Source organism: Caenorhabditis remanei, chromosome IV (assembly GCF_010183535.1).
Source record: "Caenorhabditis remanei strain PX506 chromosome IV, whole genome shotgun sequence".
Lineage (NCBI taxonomy): Eukaryota > Metazoa > Nematoda > Chromadorea > Rhabditida > Rhabditidae > Caenorhabditis > Caenorhabditis remanei.
Genome location: NC_071331.1, coordinates 3,745,363 through 3,758,980, shown reverse-complemented (window position 1 = coordinate 3,758,980; position 13,618 = coordinate 3,745,363). Strand labels below are relative to the sequence as shown.

General features: G+C 37.7%; 1 protein-coding gene across 1 annotated transcript; it reads left to right on the top strand.

Annotated features, from left to right (window-relative positions):
- Window positions 1-11,003: 11,003 nt before the first annotated feature.
- GCK72_012371 (uncharacterized protein) lies at window positions 11,004-13,414 on the top strand (the record flags this gene model as incomplete). Its single annotated transcript, XM_053729056.1, has 7 exons — window positions 11,004-11,144; window positions 11,194-11,314; window positions 11,358-11,556; window positions 11,877-12,213; window positions 12,262-12,390; window positions 13,214-13,335; window positions 13,381-13,414. The coding sequence occupies 7 exons, from the start codon at window positions 11,004-11,006 to the stop codon at window positions 13,412-13,414; spliced, it is 1,083 nt and encodes a 360-aa protein (XP_053583828.1).
- Between the last annotated feature and the right edge of the window lie 204 nt (window positions 13,415-13,618).

The window sequence follows — 13,618 nt, the reverse complement described above, 5'->3', positions numbered from 1 at the left end:
TTTACCAAAAATGATAGTGCCCAATGAAGATGATTTGGCTTACACAGTAGCTTATACATGTTAGTAGAGGTGTATGTCTAGAACACTATATTGATAAATTTTTTCAGCAATGACAGATAATCAGCCATCTTTTAATATTACGCTAACATACATCGACTCTGAATCTGAAAATAATAGCATCCTGTTAACAGTAAGTAGTTTTCAAAAGCAATTTATTTTTATTTCTTCCGTTCTATTACTTAGTTCGAAAGCTCTCTTACGTCTGGAAATCTTCCAAGAAATAGTTCAGTCTACAATTTAAAACTAGACTGTGAACCCAAGAACAATCTCGTCGACACAATTCAAATCAGGTTTTATAGCAAAGGGTAATGAGCGAAGAAGCATTTCGACCAACCAATATTTAAAAATTTTTTTTAGATTGGTCAATTATTGGATTCCCTATGATTATTGAAATGTTCTTGCCTGAATTTTTCTCTGATAAAACGTTTATTTCTTCTTTGAAGTTTTTCTGTTTTAATAATCTACACAAGGATCTAATCCATTATCTTGTTATCGACTTTCCGAAAGAAAAGAAATATTCTGAAATGAAATGTTGCAGTGTGCTTGTTCATGTTCATATAATCATTCTGAAATAAGTTAATAACGCATTCAAAGTGCACCGGAAATTTTAACAAAAAAGAAAATTTCGCTAAAAAAGCCGGCATTTTTTAAGTGGTTCATTGCCTAGCAATTTCGACAAAACGTACCACCATAAATAACTGGGGTGGAGTCAGTCTCAAGTACCACGTTGCTTAGTAGAGGAGAGACTCCCCGCCCTTCCGATCCCCCAACTTTCTCATTCGACTTCGAAAACGAACTCGAAGTCATGTTGTGGAATCGAACCCGCGAGCGAATATTGCTTTTATTGTTGTTGATCGGAATTGGGCTGTGTGCTGAAAAAGACGAACAAGAAATCGCTGAAGAAAGTAAGTGGAGTATAAAAATAAATGGTATGTGTTATCGATAGGTATCGAAGATTCAAAAATGTTTTTGCTCCAAGACAAAATTAATTTCGACTAATTTCCTTCACTTTTCAACATTTGGATACACTAATAGCAGAAAACTTATCTCTTTTTCCTGTTAGTTTCCTTTGAAAACTCGAACGTCTCAAAAAGGACCAAGAGTCTTTTTAAACAACACTTAGACGTTCCTTAAAATATTTGAACGTCTTTTGAGGTCCCAAAAATTTTTAGATTTTTTTTTTGGATTTTTCAAAACAAACACTTCCTATTCTCAAACCGAGCCAACCGTTCCATTAGGTTAATTTTTAATTTGTACGCATGAGACATATTTCAAATTTTCGAAAACTTTTGGCTAAAAAAGAGAATTCTTTACACAAGTTTATCGTTGTCATAAGAAACGCCAAGTTCCACTCACTCAGTCACCTGGCAAATCCCATTACTTGTGTCAAAATCTGTCAAATCTCACCACTTTTGACACTCGTTTTCCATTTTCACAACTTCACATCAGTCTTCTTTCTCAATCGACATGTGGAGAGGTAGCCATTCTTTTCTCTTCTTACTCTACTGTGTTTTTTTGTTTGCTCACAAATCCGAGCAATTCGATTGCGCTTGGCTTATCGACCGCAATCAAAGTTATCAAGCTTCCGGCAGATCCATTTCTTATAATGGAGATTGTTGTCTGGAAGATGTTGTGGTTTATTTGGATTCTTTTCCATCAGTTGGATTTATTGATGACTGGAAGGCTGCACATTCAATCAATAAGTTTTTTATAATTGAGGCTGTTTACCTAACATTTGGAAGAAATTGCATGTCCTTGCAGGGTAAGATGAAGTTTATCATGTTTAGATTTTCACTAAAATATTAGAGACAATGTTTTTCTGAAACTACAAAAATATTTTTTGACTCACTATTCCTCAGACAGGACATTAATTTTCCTCTACTAAACTTCATAACCCCCAATGAATCCAAAAACAGTAAACACGGTAGAAATTTGAAATTTCTAGATTATTTATCAAAATCATTTCTGATGCATTTCTGAATTGGAAGAGAAGAAACGTAGCAGCTTGTTTTAAATATTAATCATTACAGACGAGACAACTAAAACAACCGAAATTGAATGTTCATGGTTAGCCACTCCTTTCAACGTTACCGATGGATTTAAAACTACATTTGAGTACAATGGATCGTGTTGTTCGTATCTTGCATTGAAATACCTGAACGAAAGTGCTTATCCATCAAAAATTACCGATTCTGAAAAACTTCCAAGTAACGGAGTTCTGGACAAACTCAACCTCGGCGATAAATTTGCTAATGCTGTCAATATCATCAAACAAGAAGCTCTCGTTAATCTACTGCTTTGTATTCCTGAAGCCTGCCCAGGAATGAATGAAGTCTGGAACAACTGCTCAGGTAGGCTCTCTAAATTTTCTTTCCTCACATTATTACGTATTATGAGAGACTTTCTCTAGTGATCAACCAAAGGCCAACTGCCCATAGAACACATCGGCCAAACGCAATTAGCCCATTCGGTTTTTTGATATTATTGGTCCATATGATGATCTTATGAAAAAACCGTATCGCTTTTTAGGCTCCGCCCCCTTTGACATATAGAAAAAAATCGGGGGAGTGAAAAAATTAATTTTTTCCCTTCAACTGATATCTGAAAAAAATGTTTAAAAATGAGTTTTTGGCATGTTTTTGAACATTTTTGTGTTGACAATTTTTGAAAAATCTTTTGGCATCAATCAAAAAAAATTGATTTTCGATAAAAATTTACAGTTTTTCGCATACCCCCAACATTTTTTTCATTAGGTTAAAAAAGTTTTTTATTGCATTTTGATTGTCTTCAGACCGTCCAACTTTGAGCTAATTTTTATTTCAAAATTCCGCGACCTTTTTTTTCTATAAGCCAAAATGTGTGTTTTTTCACGAAATTTTCACGTACCCCCCTCCATGGTGAAAAAAGTGAAAGTTTCAAAAATTCAAGAAACTTCGTATATAAGTTTATTAAACAGTAATCAAAATGTTCACAAAGTTTGAAAACCTTTAAAACATTTCCACTGAAGTTATGAGACCTCAAAATTCAATGTCGCGTTTTTCAGATACTTTCTGTGAAAAACTGATTTTTTAAACAAATTTTCATTTGTTTTTGATCTTATTTTTTATTGGAAACATCCTTAAATTTCAAAAACCTTTTTTTTCGATTTTTCCTTTCTTCTAAACTCTTATTTTTCCAAAAAATTGGTTTTTCAAAAATTTCTTTTTTTTTCAATTTAACTTAAAATTCGACCAACTTTGAAACTTTGTCACAAGGTACCCTGTTATCCAATTTTAAAAAAAATAGTGTTGTTCGTATAGATCAGACCTAGCTCTACATTTTTATAGTTGACAACTTTTTTGTACGGTCCCACCCTAGACAGTTATAGCCATCTGAAGTAAGGTAGGCGTACATCCCGTTTACCTGAAGACAGGAAGGTATGCTTACTCCGCCACACCATATCTGTCTAGGGTGGGACCGTACAAAAAAGTTGTCAACTATAAAAATGTAGAGCTAGGTCTGATCTATACGAACAACACTATTTTTTTTTAATTGGATAACAGGGTACCTTGTGACAAAGTTTCAAAGTTGGCCGAATTTTAAGTTAAATTGAAAAAAAAAGAAATTTTTGACAAACCAATTTTTTGGAAAAATAAGAGTTTAGAAGAAAGGAAAAATCGAAACAAAGGTTTTTGAAATTTAAGGATGTTTCCAATAAAAAATAAGATTAAAAACTAATGAAAATTTGTTTAAAAAATCAGTTTTTCACAGAAAGTATCTGAAAAACGCGACATTGAATTTTGAGGTCTCATAACTTCAGTGGAAATGTTTTAAAGGTTTTCAAACTTTGTGAACATTTTGATTACTGTTTAATAAACTTATATACGAAGTTTCTTGAATTTTTGAAACTTTCACTTTTTTCACCATGGAGGGGGGTACGTGAAAATTTCGTGAAAAAACACACATTTTGGCTTATAGAAAAAAAAGGTCGCGGAATTTTGAAATAAAAATTGGCTCAAAGTTGGACGGTCTGAAGACAATCAAAATGCAATAAAAAACTTTTTTAACCTAATGAAAAAAATGTTGGGGGTATGCGAAAAACTGTAAATTTTTATCGAAAATCAATTTTTTTTGATTGATGCCAAAAGATTTTTCAAAAATTGTCAACACAAAAAATGTTCAAAAACATGCCTAAAACTCATTTTTAAACATTTTTTTCAGATATCAGTTGAAGGGAAAAAATTAATTTTTTCACTCCCCCGATTTTTTTCTATATGTCAAAGGGGGCGGAGCTTAAAAAGCGGTACGGTTTTTTCATAAGATCATCATATGGACCAATAATATCAAAAAACCGAATGGGCTAATTGCGTTTGGCCGATGTGTTCTATGGGCATTTTGAGAATTACTGACATTGTCTCTTATATTGTTTATTAAACAAATCCTTTCAGAAACTACTACTTCCTCCTCTACCGCTGAAACAACGACAAGCCCAGTCACTACCACAAAAAAATTGGAGTGTTATTGGCTTGATGAGCCTTTCAGTAGTTATTATGCAGTAGGGCCAGAAAACTTGGTATCTGTAGAATATACTGGTGGTTGTTGTACTGAAGCGGCGAAATCAGCATTGGAAAATGGTCCTCCGGATCATTTACACCTGGAATCTTACCAGGAAGACTATAAAGCAGAAGCACTGTATAATTACTTGTTTTGCATCCAAGACGCATGTCCTTACATGACCCCAATATGGACCAATTGCTCAGGTATGTCTCAAATAATTAGCTTGACCAAAAATCATTTGTTTCTAGAACTGCCAACAACGACAACAAAAGCTCAAACGACACCGACAACAACCGAATCAACGACAGTCACATCTGAAGTCACGACTACAAAGAAAAGTAGGTATATTTTAAAATTTCTTTTGATTGATTTCTTTTTTCAGGACAAGGAGGATTCCCATCGGAAGACACTACAAGGACATCTACATCGACAACCAGTGAAGCGGAAACCACAACGGAGAAGAAGACGACACAGAAGACTGAAAATAATGGTAACTGAAATATAAATATTCATTTCTATTGAATCTTTTGAGATAATGGAGGCCCATCTAATGACAATGAGCTGACAACAAAATCGACTACCGTGGAATCAACTACAATAAGTAGGCATCTTAATAAACATTCCTCTTTCAAAACCATTTTTCAGATCTTGGAGATCTCTTGAGCGGTTTCTCAAGCAAAACTGACAAGACCTCAACCACATCTAGCACCTCATCAACTCAGACAACTGCACCTTCCTCAACAACTACAAGTGAAGGACCAAAGAATGAAGAGGCTATCGAGAATGAGGTCACAGAAGAGCATGAGGAGTCAACAACAACATCGACAACTTCAAAAGTCACCACCACAGAACTCAAGGAAACTTCAACTGCAACAACTAGTGTGATGCAAGGTAAAACCTTTAACAATTTTAAAATCACGACTGAGTACATAATTTCAGATTCCACTGTGACCTCAACCGCTGTCCAGCAAGAAGGCACGTCTACCACTGTGAGCAAGACGAGCCCTTCCTCCAACGAGCCTGAGACAACAACGGAAAAAGGTGACATCCATTATTAGCACGACCTTTTTGAAATTGTTTGTTTAGAAACCCCTGCAACCACTACTGAAGCTGATTTTGAGTCAACTGTCTCTACCACCAAAACTGAAACTTCTGATGACCCTGAAGAGACTAGTGAAAGCACAACGCCCTCCGACCCCTCTGAATCATCCTGGTTCACTGAGAGCTTCACAACTCCTCTGATCAATCTGATCAGCAGTTTAACTGGCTCCACTGTGTCCTCTTCGTCTCCAAAAACAACTGAAGGGTCGATGAATTCTGATGAAACTGAAAGTCCCACGTCCTCAGGAATTACAGCTGGTTCAACAAGCAAGAGTCAATCTCCAGATCTGGCTTCAGTGACCTCATCTGGAACTCATGAAACAGAAACAACTTCAAGCCAAGGTTTTAGCTCCACTGTGCCCTCTTCGTTTTCTACTTCAACGTCGCCAGGAATGACAGCTGGTTCAACAACTACCGGAAGTGAGAACCAATCTGGAGCTCACGGATCGAGCACAACGCCAAGACAAGGTTCTACCACCACTGGATCCTATTCCTCTTCGTCTGCCAAAACGACAACGGATTCTGACCAAACTGAACGCTCCACGTCTTCAGGAATGACATCTGGTACAAAAAGCTCTGACCAATCAACCGATCCAACCGCGAAGACCACGCCCGACACTTCTGAAACCGGCTCATCTCAGACACCGACCACTTCTGAATCTAGCAGGACCCATGTAACTGGAACATCTGCTGATGTGACGACAACGACTGGCTCCTCCACAATTTCTTCCACTCATTCTGAATCTGAAACTGCAATTGGTTCTACTGGAACGACGTCTACAGAAACCGTCACTGGACCAACCAAATCGACGGTTCATGGCTCAACGGAGAAAACGACAATCACTGGAAGTGAAGCTGTCGGTTCTGGAACTGTTACATCGGAGTTCCATCTAATGAATGCCTATGTTTTCAGACAACAGCCACTCGTGGAGCCACAGTTACCGGAAAATCGACACCGTCTACTTCAACCAGTACTACTCAAGGAACTGGTACTGTCACGACTGGAAAAACGGAGGGATCTGGATCAACGAGCACTGCTTATCCGGTGAGTAATAATAATGTTTTTCGGCTCACTGTCTTCCCAAATTTCCTTTTCCAGAAACCGACCATCAGCGGACATATCATTGACTACACAGGGACTATGGAAACCACTCCAAAAGCGAAAACGTCTGAATCGAGTTCTGGAGCAACTGGAAAAGGAGATTCCAGCTCCATGGGCTCTTCCACAAAATCCTCAAGAAACTCAACAACGACTAAACCGACTCAAGGAACTGGATCAACATCAAACACAGGAACTACTGATTCCTCCAAAACTTCCTCAACTTCAAAGAAACCGGAAACAGGAACAAGTTCTTATGGGTCGTCAACTACTACTAAATCATCTGGAGCTAAATCTACTAGTGGAACTAATGTAACAATCAAATCTTCAAGCTCGACAAAGACGTCCACAACTGCTCCGTCGACCACTGGAACCTCGAAAGGAGCTGGTGCAACAACTTCCAACAAATCTGATGGAACGAAGACGACTACAGCCAAATCAACAAAAGCTTCGAGTACTTCGGAAAAGTCGAAAGCGACAGATTATCAAAAAGTGTCAACCAAGACAAACACAAAGTCTCCGTCCTCTTCTTCTTCGGTTACCACCTCGACTACGACCTCGACCCCACCCCCAACATCAGCCACCTGTCCGATGCCCGACATTGACCGACGCTTCACGAACCGACCCACCGATGCCGAGTTGAAGCCGTTCTACGCACCTGGAGAGCGAGTAATCCATCTCTGCATCAAATGGTATGTGATGGAGTGGGCCGGTCAACGGGGAAATCAACGGGGGGGGATGGGAAATGGAAACGGGGGGGATGGGAAATGGATTGGAACGTTCCAGCGGTGTGTTCGTAAGTTGAGAGTTGGGAGTTTGAGCCAAAATATAGTATTGGTTTCAGCGGATGTGCCTTCACCAAAAAAGGAGTTGTAAGCAGGAAAGAAATCGGATAATGTGAAGAAAAACTAAGAACTTTAATTCTGTTGTTGAACATTTTCTCTCTGGAAAGACGGATTGTAGGAGAGACAGACACACAGAATTTGACTCACACGAAAAGAACAGAACATGGAATAACAGAAAATAGTTTGTGTCACGAGTTGAATAAGATTACGGAATTTCCATTCTTCTACCAATTATAAAAACTTTGTCATTCATTAGAATTTTTCGATTTAAAAAATAATTCACTTGCACAAAAGAATATCAAACGTTGTAAAGTTCTGTAGAATGATTATGCGGGGCTTCGTTTTCCCGTATTTTTTCTAAAAGCTCACAACAGACGAAGTGAATCGATTTTTGAATCAAGTGACCCTATGAAGAAACATGAGTGAAGCAGAAAAAAAACATTACCCTTACTTGTTAACCATTCAAATTACTGTTAAAATTCACGTATTTGAGAATAATTGAAATGTTCAAGACGGGTTCTCTCCGTACTACCATATCCGTTTTTCGGGGAACAAAGGTCAATCGTGATTTACAAAAAAGAGGCAGTAAACATGAATACAAAAAAGTTATTCACCAACAAAAAATGAATCAGTTAAAAACATTTTCCATTCTCAATAAATTGAGACCTGATAAGAAAAATATTGAACATGAGTTTGAAACAGAGCACTTTTACTGATGAATGAAATAAACTGATGGAAAATTGCCAAAGAATCAGAAATAGGGATGTTTAAACGCGATTGCCGCCCACGCCGAAAATGAAACCGATTGCGGCAAATGCAATTTTCAAAACTTGCTTTTGACACCGGTTTTTATCATTTTCATTCAATTTCAGTATATTTTCTGCTCTTAAAAGCGGCGTTTGACGCCGGTTTGGAAATGAAAACGGGCGATGGAAGCAAGTTTTGGAAATGAACTTGTAACAGCCCTAATCAGAAATGAAGTGAAATTTTACAATTGTAAATGAACAACAAAATTATTGTTCCCGATTCAAAACAAGATGAAGAAAATACGTAAATGAATAATTTTTAATAAGGGGAACATTTGCCAAACTAAATCTTACTAAATATCTTGCTGATCTAATTCTGTGACCCGGTCTAATTAAAATCTCTCCAAACTTCTCTTCTGAATGTAACGTGTCAGTGACTTGTTCTTTCGTTTCAAATAAATAAATAAATTTTTTTAAATTTAAAAAATCAATAAATTTTCTCGCAGACTTTGAAAATTGAACTCTCCATCTGACTATGTTTCAACTTTTTTCAATTTCAGACTACTTTAGGCTAGATCAGCTGGAAAAAAAATTGTGTTGTACGTTTCTTCTAAGCATGCTGTGACGAGGGGGGGGGGGGTTATGTAGGTTTGGTGGAAACCTGCCCCTCAACCCTAAGGATGTTTCACTGACTGTTTTGTGTGTGTTGTGATCTGAAAGCGGTGCACAAAGAGAGATCGATAAACCTTTATTGAAGAGGTTGCTGGTAAGAGTTAGTGCAAACTGGTGTTAGTTGTCCTCGGTTGACGGCGAGCTGGTAGTCGGAGTGTGTGTGTGTGTCTCACTTTGAAGCGGCGCACCAATACGGCTGGGCGCACGCTTCTCAGCGAGAACACATGGAAGTTGGTCCTCCGACGTGAGCTGATGTTGTAGTTGTCAATGTGAGTCGACTTGAGTTGAAGACTGAAGCTTGTAGCTTGTTCCGTTGATGCGTTGGTGGTTTCGCGCCATTTCTCCGAATGTTCTAGAAGGCGAAGTGAAGAGTTAGCGCGCCGGCGCGACCTGCGTCCGGGGGGCGCACTTGCATCCTTCCTTGTAAACTTTATGGCGGCAGTTTGAATATGAGTTCCTCTCATTTGAGAGAAATCATACTAGATTGTAGGTTTGCCGTTGATTTAGTGAGTGACAAAAGTAACATTTCTCTAGACGTCCTATGCCCTCAGAGAAACGGACAAACATGACGGACAGATAGACAGACACAAGTCTTTGTGAGTATGGAGACAATGCAAACAAGAGCATAAATGCAATACTACCAAATTTTTTAAAAATTTGAATTCAAAACGGAATTTGTATAGATAGATGCTCTCAAATTGACGCTTTCTAAGCCAAATCAAACAATGTCTTGCCAATTTTGAATTAACACCAATAATTTTTTCAAGCAGTAAAAATCAAAATTATGGGAAAATAAAGTAGCCACTGAAACAAAAAAGCAGATCCCCCTTCAAAATATGTAGATCCCCTCCCACACAAACTTTTTTCCCGTGGAAAACCAAGAAAGTCCCAAACTCTTCTCTAGTACGCCATTGCTTAGCAATTCCCTTCGAAACGTACAACCATAAATAACTTTGGGGAGCCTGTCTCAAGTCAGTCAGTCTCAAGTACCCAGTTGCTTAGCCGCGAGGAGATTCTTTTCTAGTTTTCTTTTTCCATGTTTTTATACATTTTCATAAAAAAGAGCTACGAAATATGTTGTGGAAGACAATGAAGAGCAACTCAAACTGAGAAAATTGAAAAAAAAAACCTATCAAAGTGAGTCGAAACAGTATCTTCAAGAAACGTGACTAATCGAGGACCCAAAAATCTGTTAGTTATGTATTTCAAGGTTTCTGAACAACATCCTGGTTCTGTGTGTGCCAAATGAACAACTGCACTGTTGGCTGTGATCAAAAAGTATGTTCGACTCTATTCGGCGGTGCACCTTTTCCAACTCAATCCCTCTTCTTGGAAAAAGTCAACATACATAAAATGTTACATTTCTAAGACATGCAGATTGGAAACAAGCATGAACTCCAAAAAAGCGGACTCCTTTCAAGTGGTCTATTGTCATAGCAATCTCCTTCAAAACGTACCACCGTAAATCACTCTCGATGAGTCTGTCTCGAGTACCCTTTGTTCAGAATCGACTTTCTGTGTTTTCGATCTCCTGAACTTCACAATCTAGAACTGGAAAAGAAGGAAATAATGAAGTTAGAGAAGGTACACATAAGAGGAAGAGTCAGAAAATCATAATCTGTAGAGTCAGAATCATAATCTGTTAAAAAATAATAACATTACAAAAATGAATAGTGGAACAGAAACTGATTGTTTTATGATCTCCTGATCAGATGATTCCAACTGATTATTCCAATGAGTTGCCAATGCATATTTAATTACACCCACAAAAAAGTGTTCTCCATTTAACAATCAGCCACATTAGTCAGTTCGCTCGTCATGAAATCTATCGGTTTATACCTACTTATTTCTTTAATTCCGGTTCTAGTTAACTCATGTCTTGTTGTCAAGTCCCCGCCATGCACTTGTCCCATCACACTTCTGGACAGGACCAACATCGATCAGATGTCTGAGAACCCTTGGTATGATTACGTTGTTCAACGTCCACTCGTCACACCAACTGTGCAATACATCAGTAATTGCGTTGCCTGGACTCGGTGTCAACTTAATTACACTCTGTATGACATTGAATATATACATCCGACCGTGAGTTTCTACTTCTTGTGTTACTAGTTGAAATACGTCTCCATTTGAGACTTTTTTACCGTCCCAAGCTCTAGGAAATTGCGATGCAAAGACTAAAACCTGGATCGTTGCTGATGGGCAACGCATGTATAATTCTACTAACTGGACTTCAATTTGTGTTATGGAGATACGTTTGAAATCGTCTTCTTTTCAATCAACATCATGTTTCTTCAGAGAAAGAGCTTTGCACTCCCAAAACTAACACCACTTTTCTTTTTGCATATTCCAATGATATGGACGCAGCAATAGTGCAACAAATTATTAAAGATCTGGATACAATTGATGAAGAACTCTCACCGCAATTTACAACAATAGCTAATATTCGTTTTGATGTTCTACAAGAAGAAACGATTGAGTATCATAACAATTATAAGTAAGCGTTCTTTATATTTTTTGTCAATTAGCAATAAGAAACACAAGAAACCAGTGCTTTGATAGAATTTTTTCAATATTTCACACATGAGTTCTGTAGATACAGAATCCGTCAAAACATCAGGAAATAAAATTTCAAAATAGGAACTCAACACGTGGCACCGTGACCTTTGACTAATAACGACTGATTTGGCACTGAAAACAGGTTCCGAAAAATGGTCGGCTAGGCTTTAGTCTTGACGTGTCCCACATCATTGTCTCACCATCATAACCAATCGAAAAATGCATAAGCCTAACTGTATAACGCTATTTAATTATCAGAGATTGGATAACCGCGATGGGATCTAAACTTCCCGACCCTTCATTAAGCTTTACAAGCCCAGAAACTGGAAGTGATGTATTGAAAGTCTTTTCGAAGTTTATCAATAACACTCAAGTTCCAATTTGTGGTTCTCGAATATACATATTAATGAAGCGTTCTCCAAATGAACAAGATATCACAGATTTGGTAGCTCAAATGAGAAAATACCGAATTTATTTTTTTCTTGTTACTTCTTCAATTTCATCGGGAGGTTCTCATCCGGAAACGATTAGACGTCTAACTACTCAAACAAACGGATGGGATTACTACTATGCAGATAGCTACTTCGTTCCATATGTAAGCCATAAAATAACTGTGGACATAGAAAACCTGAACAATTTTCAGGCACACGTTTTACCACCGTTTTTCTATAGTGATAACTTGATTTACGCTGCAAACGTGAACTTATCACCAAACGGTTCAATCGCTTTACCAAAAATGACAGTGCCTCGTCATCAAGCTATGTTTTACTTGGTAACACACCAAAGTTAGTGTACAGATAGTTTATCGTCGCCTCGTGGAACAGCATGTCCCGTGAATTGCGAGAATTCGTGCAAGTTACGCAAGAATTCGGTTTCGGTTTGTCTCGATTTGCAAATTACGTGCAAAATATTGCGAGACATAGCGAACTGTGCATGTCACGGGTTGAGCATTTCTACAGTTGAAAACAAAAGTTCGGTATGGAAAACAACTCTTTTGACTCTCGTTTCAAACTTATTTTCACAAAACACTTATTTCATTTCTTAGGAAAAGTTCACTATTTTTATTCTTGTTTAATACCAGCTTATCTGCCTTCCCGGCGGCGCGTTTTCTCGGGATACGCCACTTGAGTTCACGTGAAACCTTTTTTGATGATAATTTATTTTTGGGTATGAAAATTAAATGCCGACATCCTGACAGAGTCCAGACAACGCCCATTTTCTTTTTATTATAAAAATGATTTTCAGAAAATCTACGGTAGAAATGATCAACGCGTGACATACGAACTGTTCGCTTTGTCTTTCAATATTTTGCGAACCGAATGCAAGAGAAATCGAACCAAATCCAAAACCGGAAAATCAGAAAATTTGCGAATATCGTCTCACGAGGCGACACTCTATTACTGACCGACTAGAAATCGCGAGAATTCTCGCCGGTCAACAATTTTGTGACTAACCTATTTTTCTTTTTTAAGCGATGGAATTTGATAAACTTTCTCTCAATTTGAAATTGACAAACGGCAATCTGACGATGAATGTCAATTTCACATTTGCAGTTGAGTTATGTATCGTAATTTTGCTTCAAAAATCTGTTTTAGAATTATGACAACTTGATGTCAGAAATTTTATTTTTGAATGCCTCAGTTTACGACATGCAGCTGGATTATGAAGTTAGTGATGGCGTTATCTATGCAGTTCAAATTAGAATTTATACGAGCGGGTAAAAGAATGAAAGAGTTTCAACAGTCATTCACTAAAATTTCAGATCTGACGGCTACTGGATTCCATATGATGACTGAACGTTTCTCTGTTACTTTTGAGTTGATCTTTTTTAATTTCACAAATCAAGTTTTACAGTTTTGAAACATGTCAACTAATGAGTGATAATATTTTTAAAAAGTGCAGGCGAGGGTGTTGTTCAACAGACAACATCAATATCGCGCCGGTTTGGGAAATCCGCGGGCAGCTAATGGGCAAGCAATGCGCTAGCTCCGGCGCGAGAT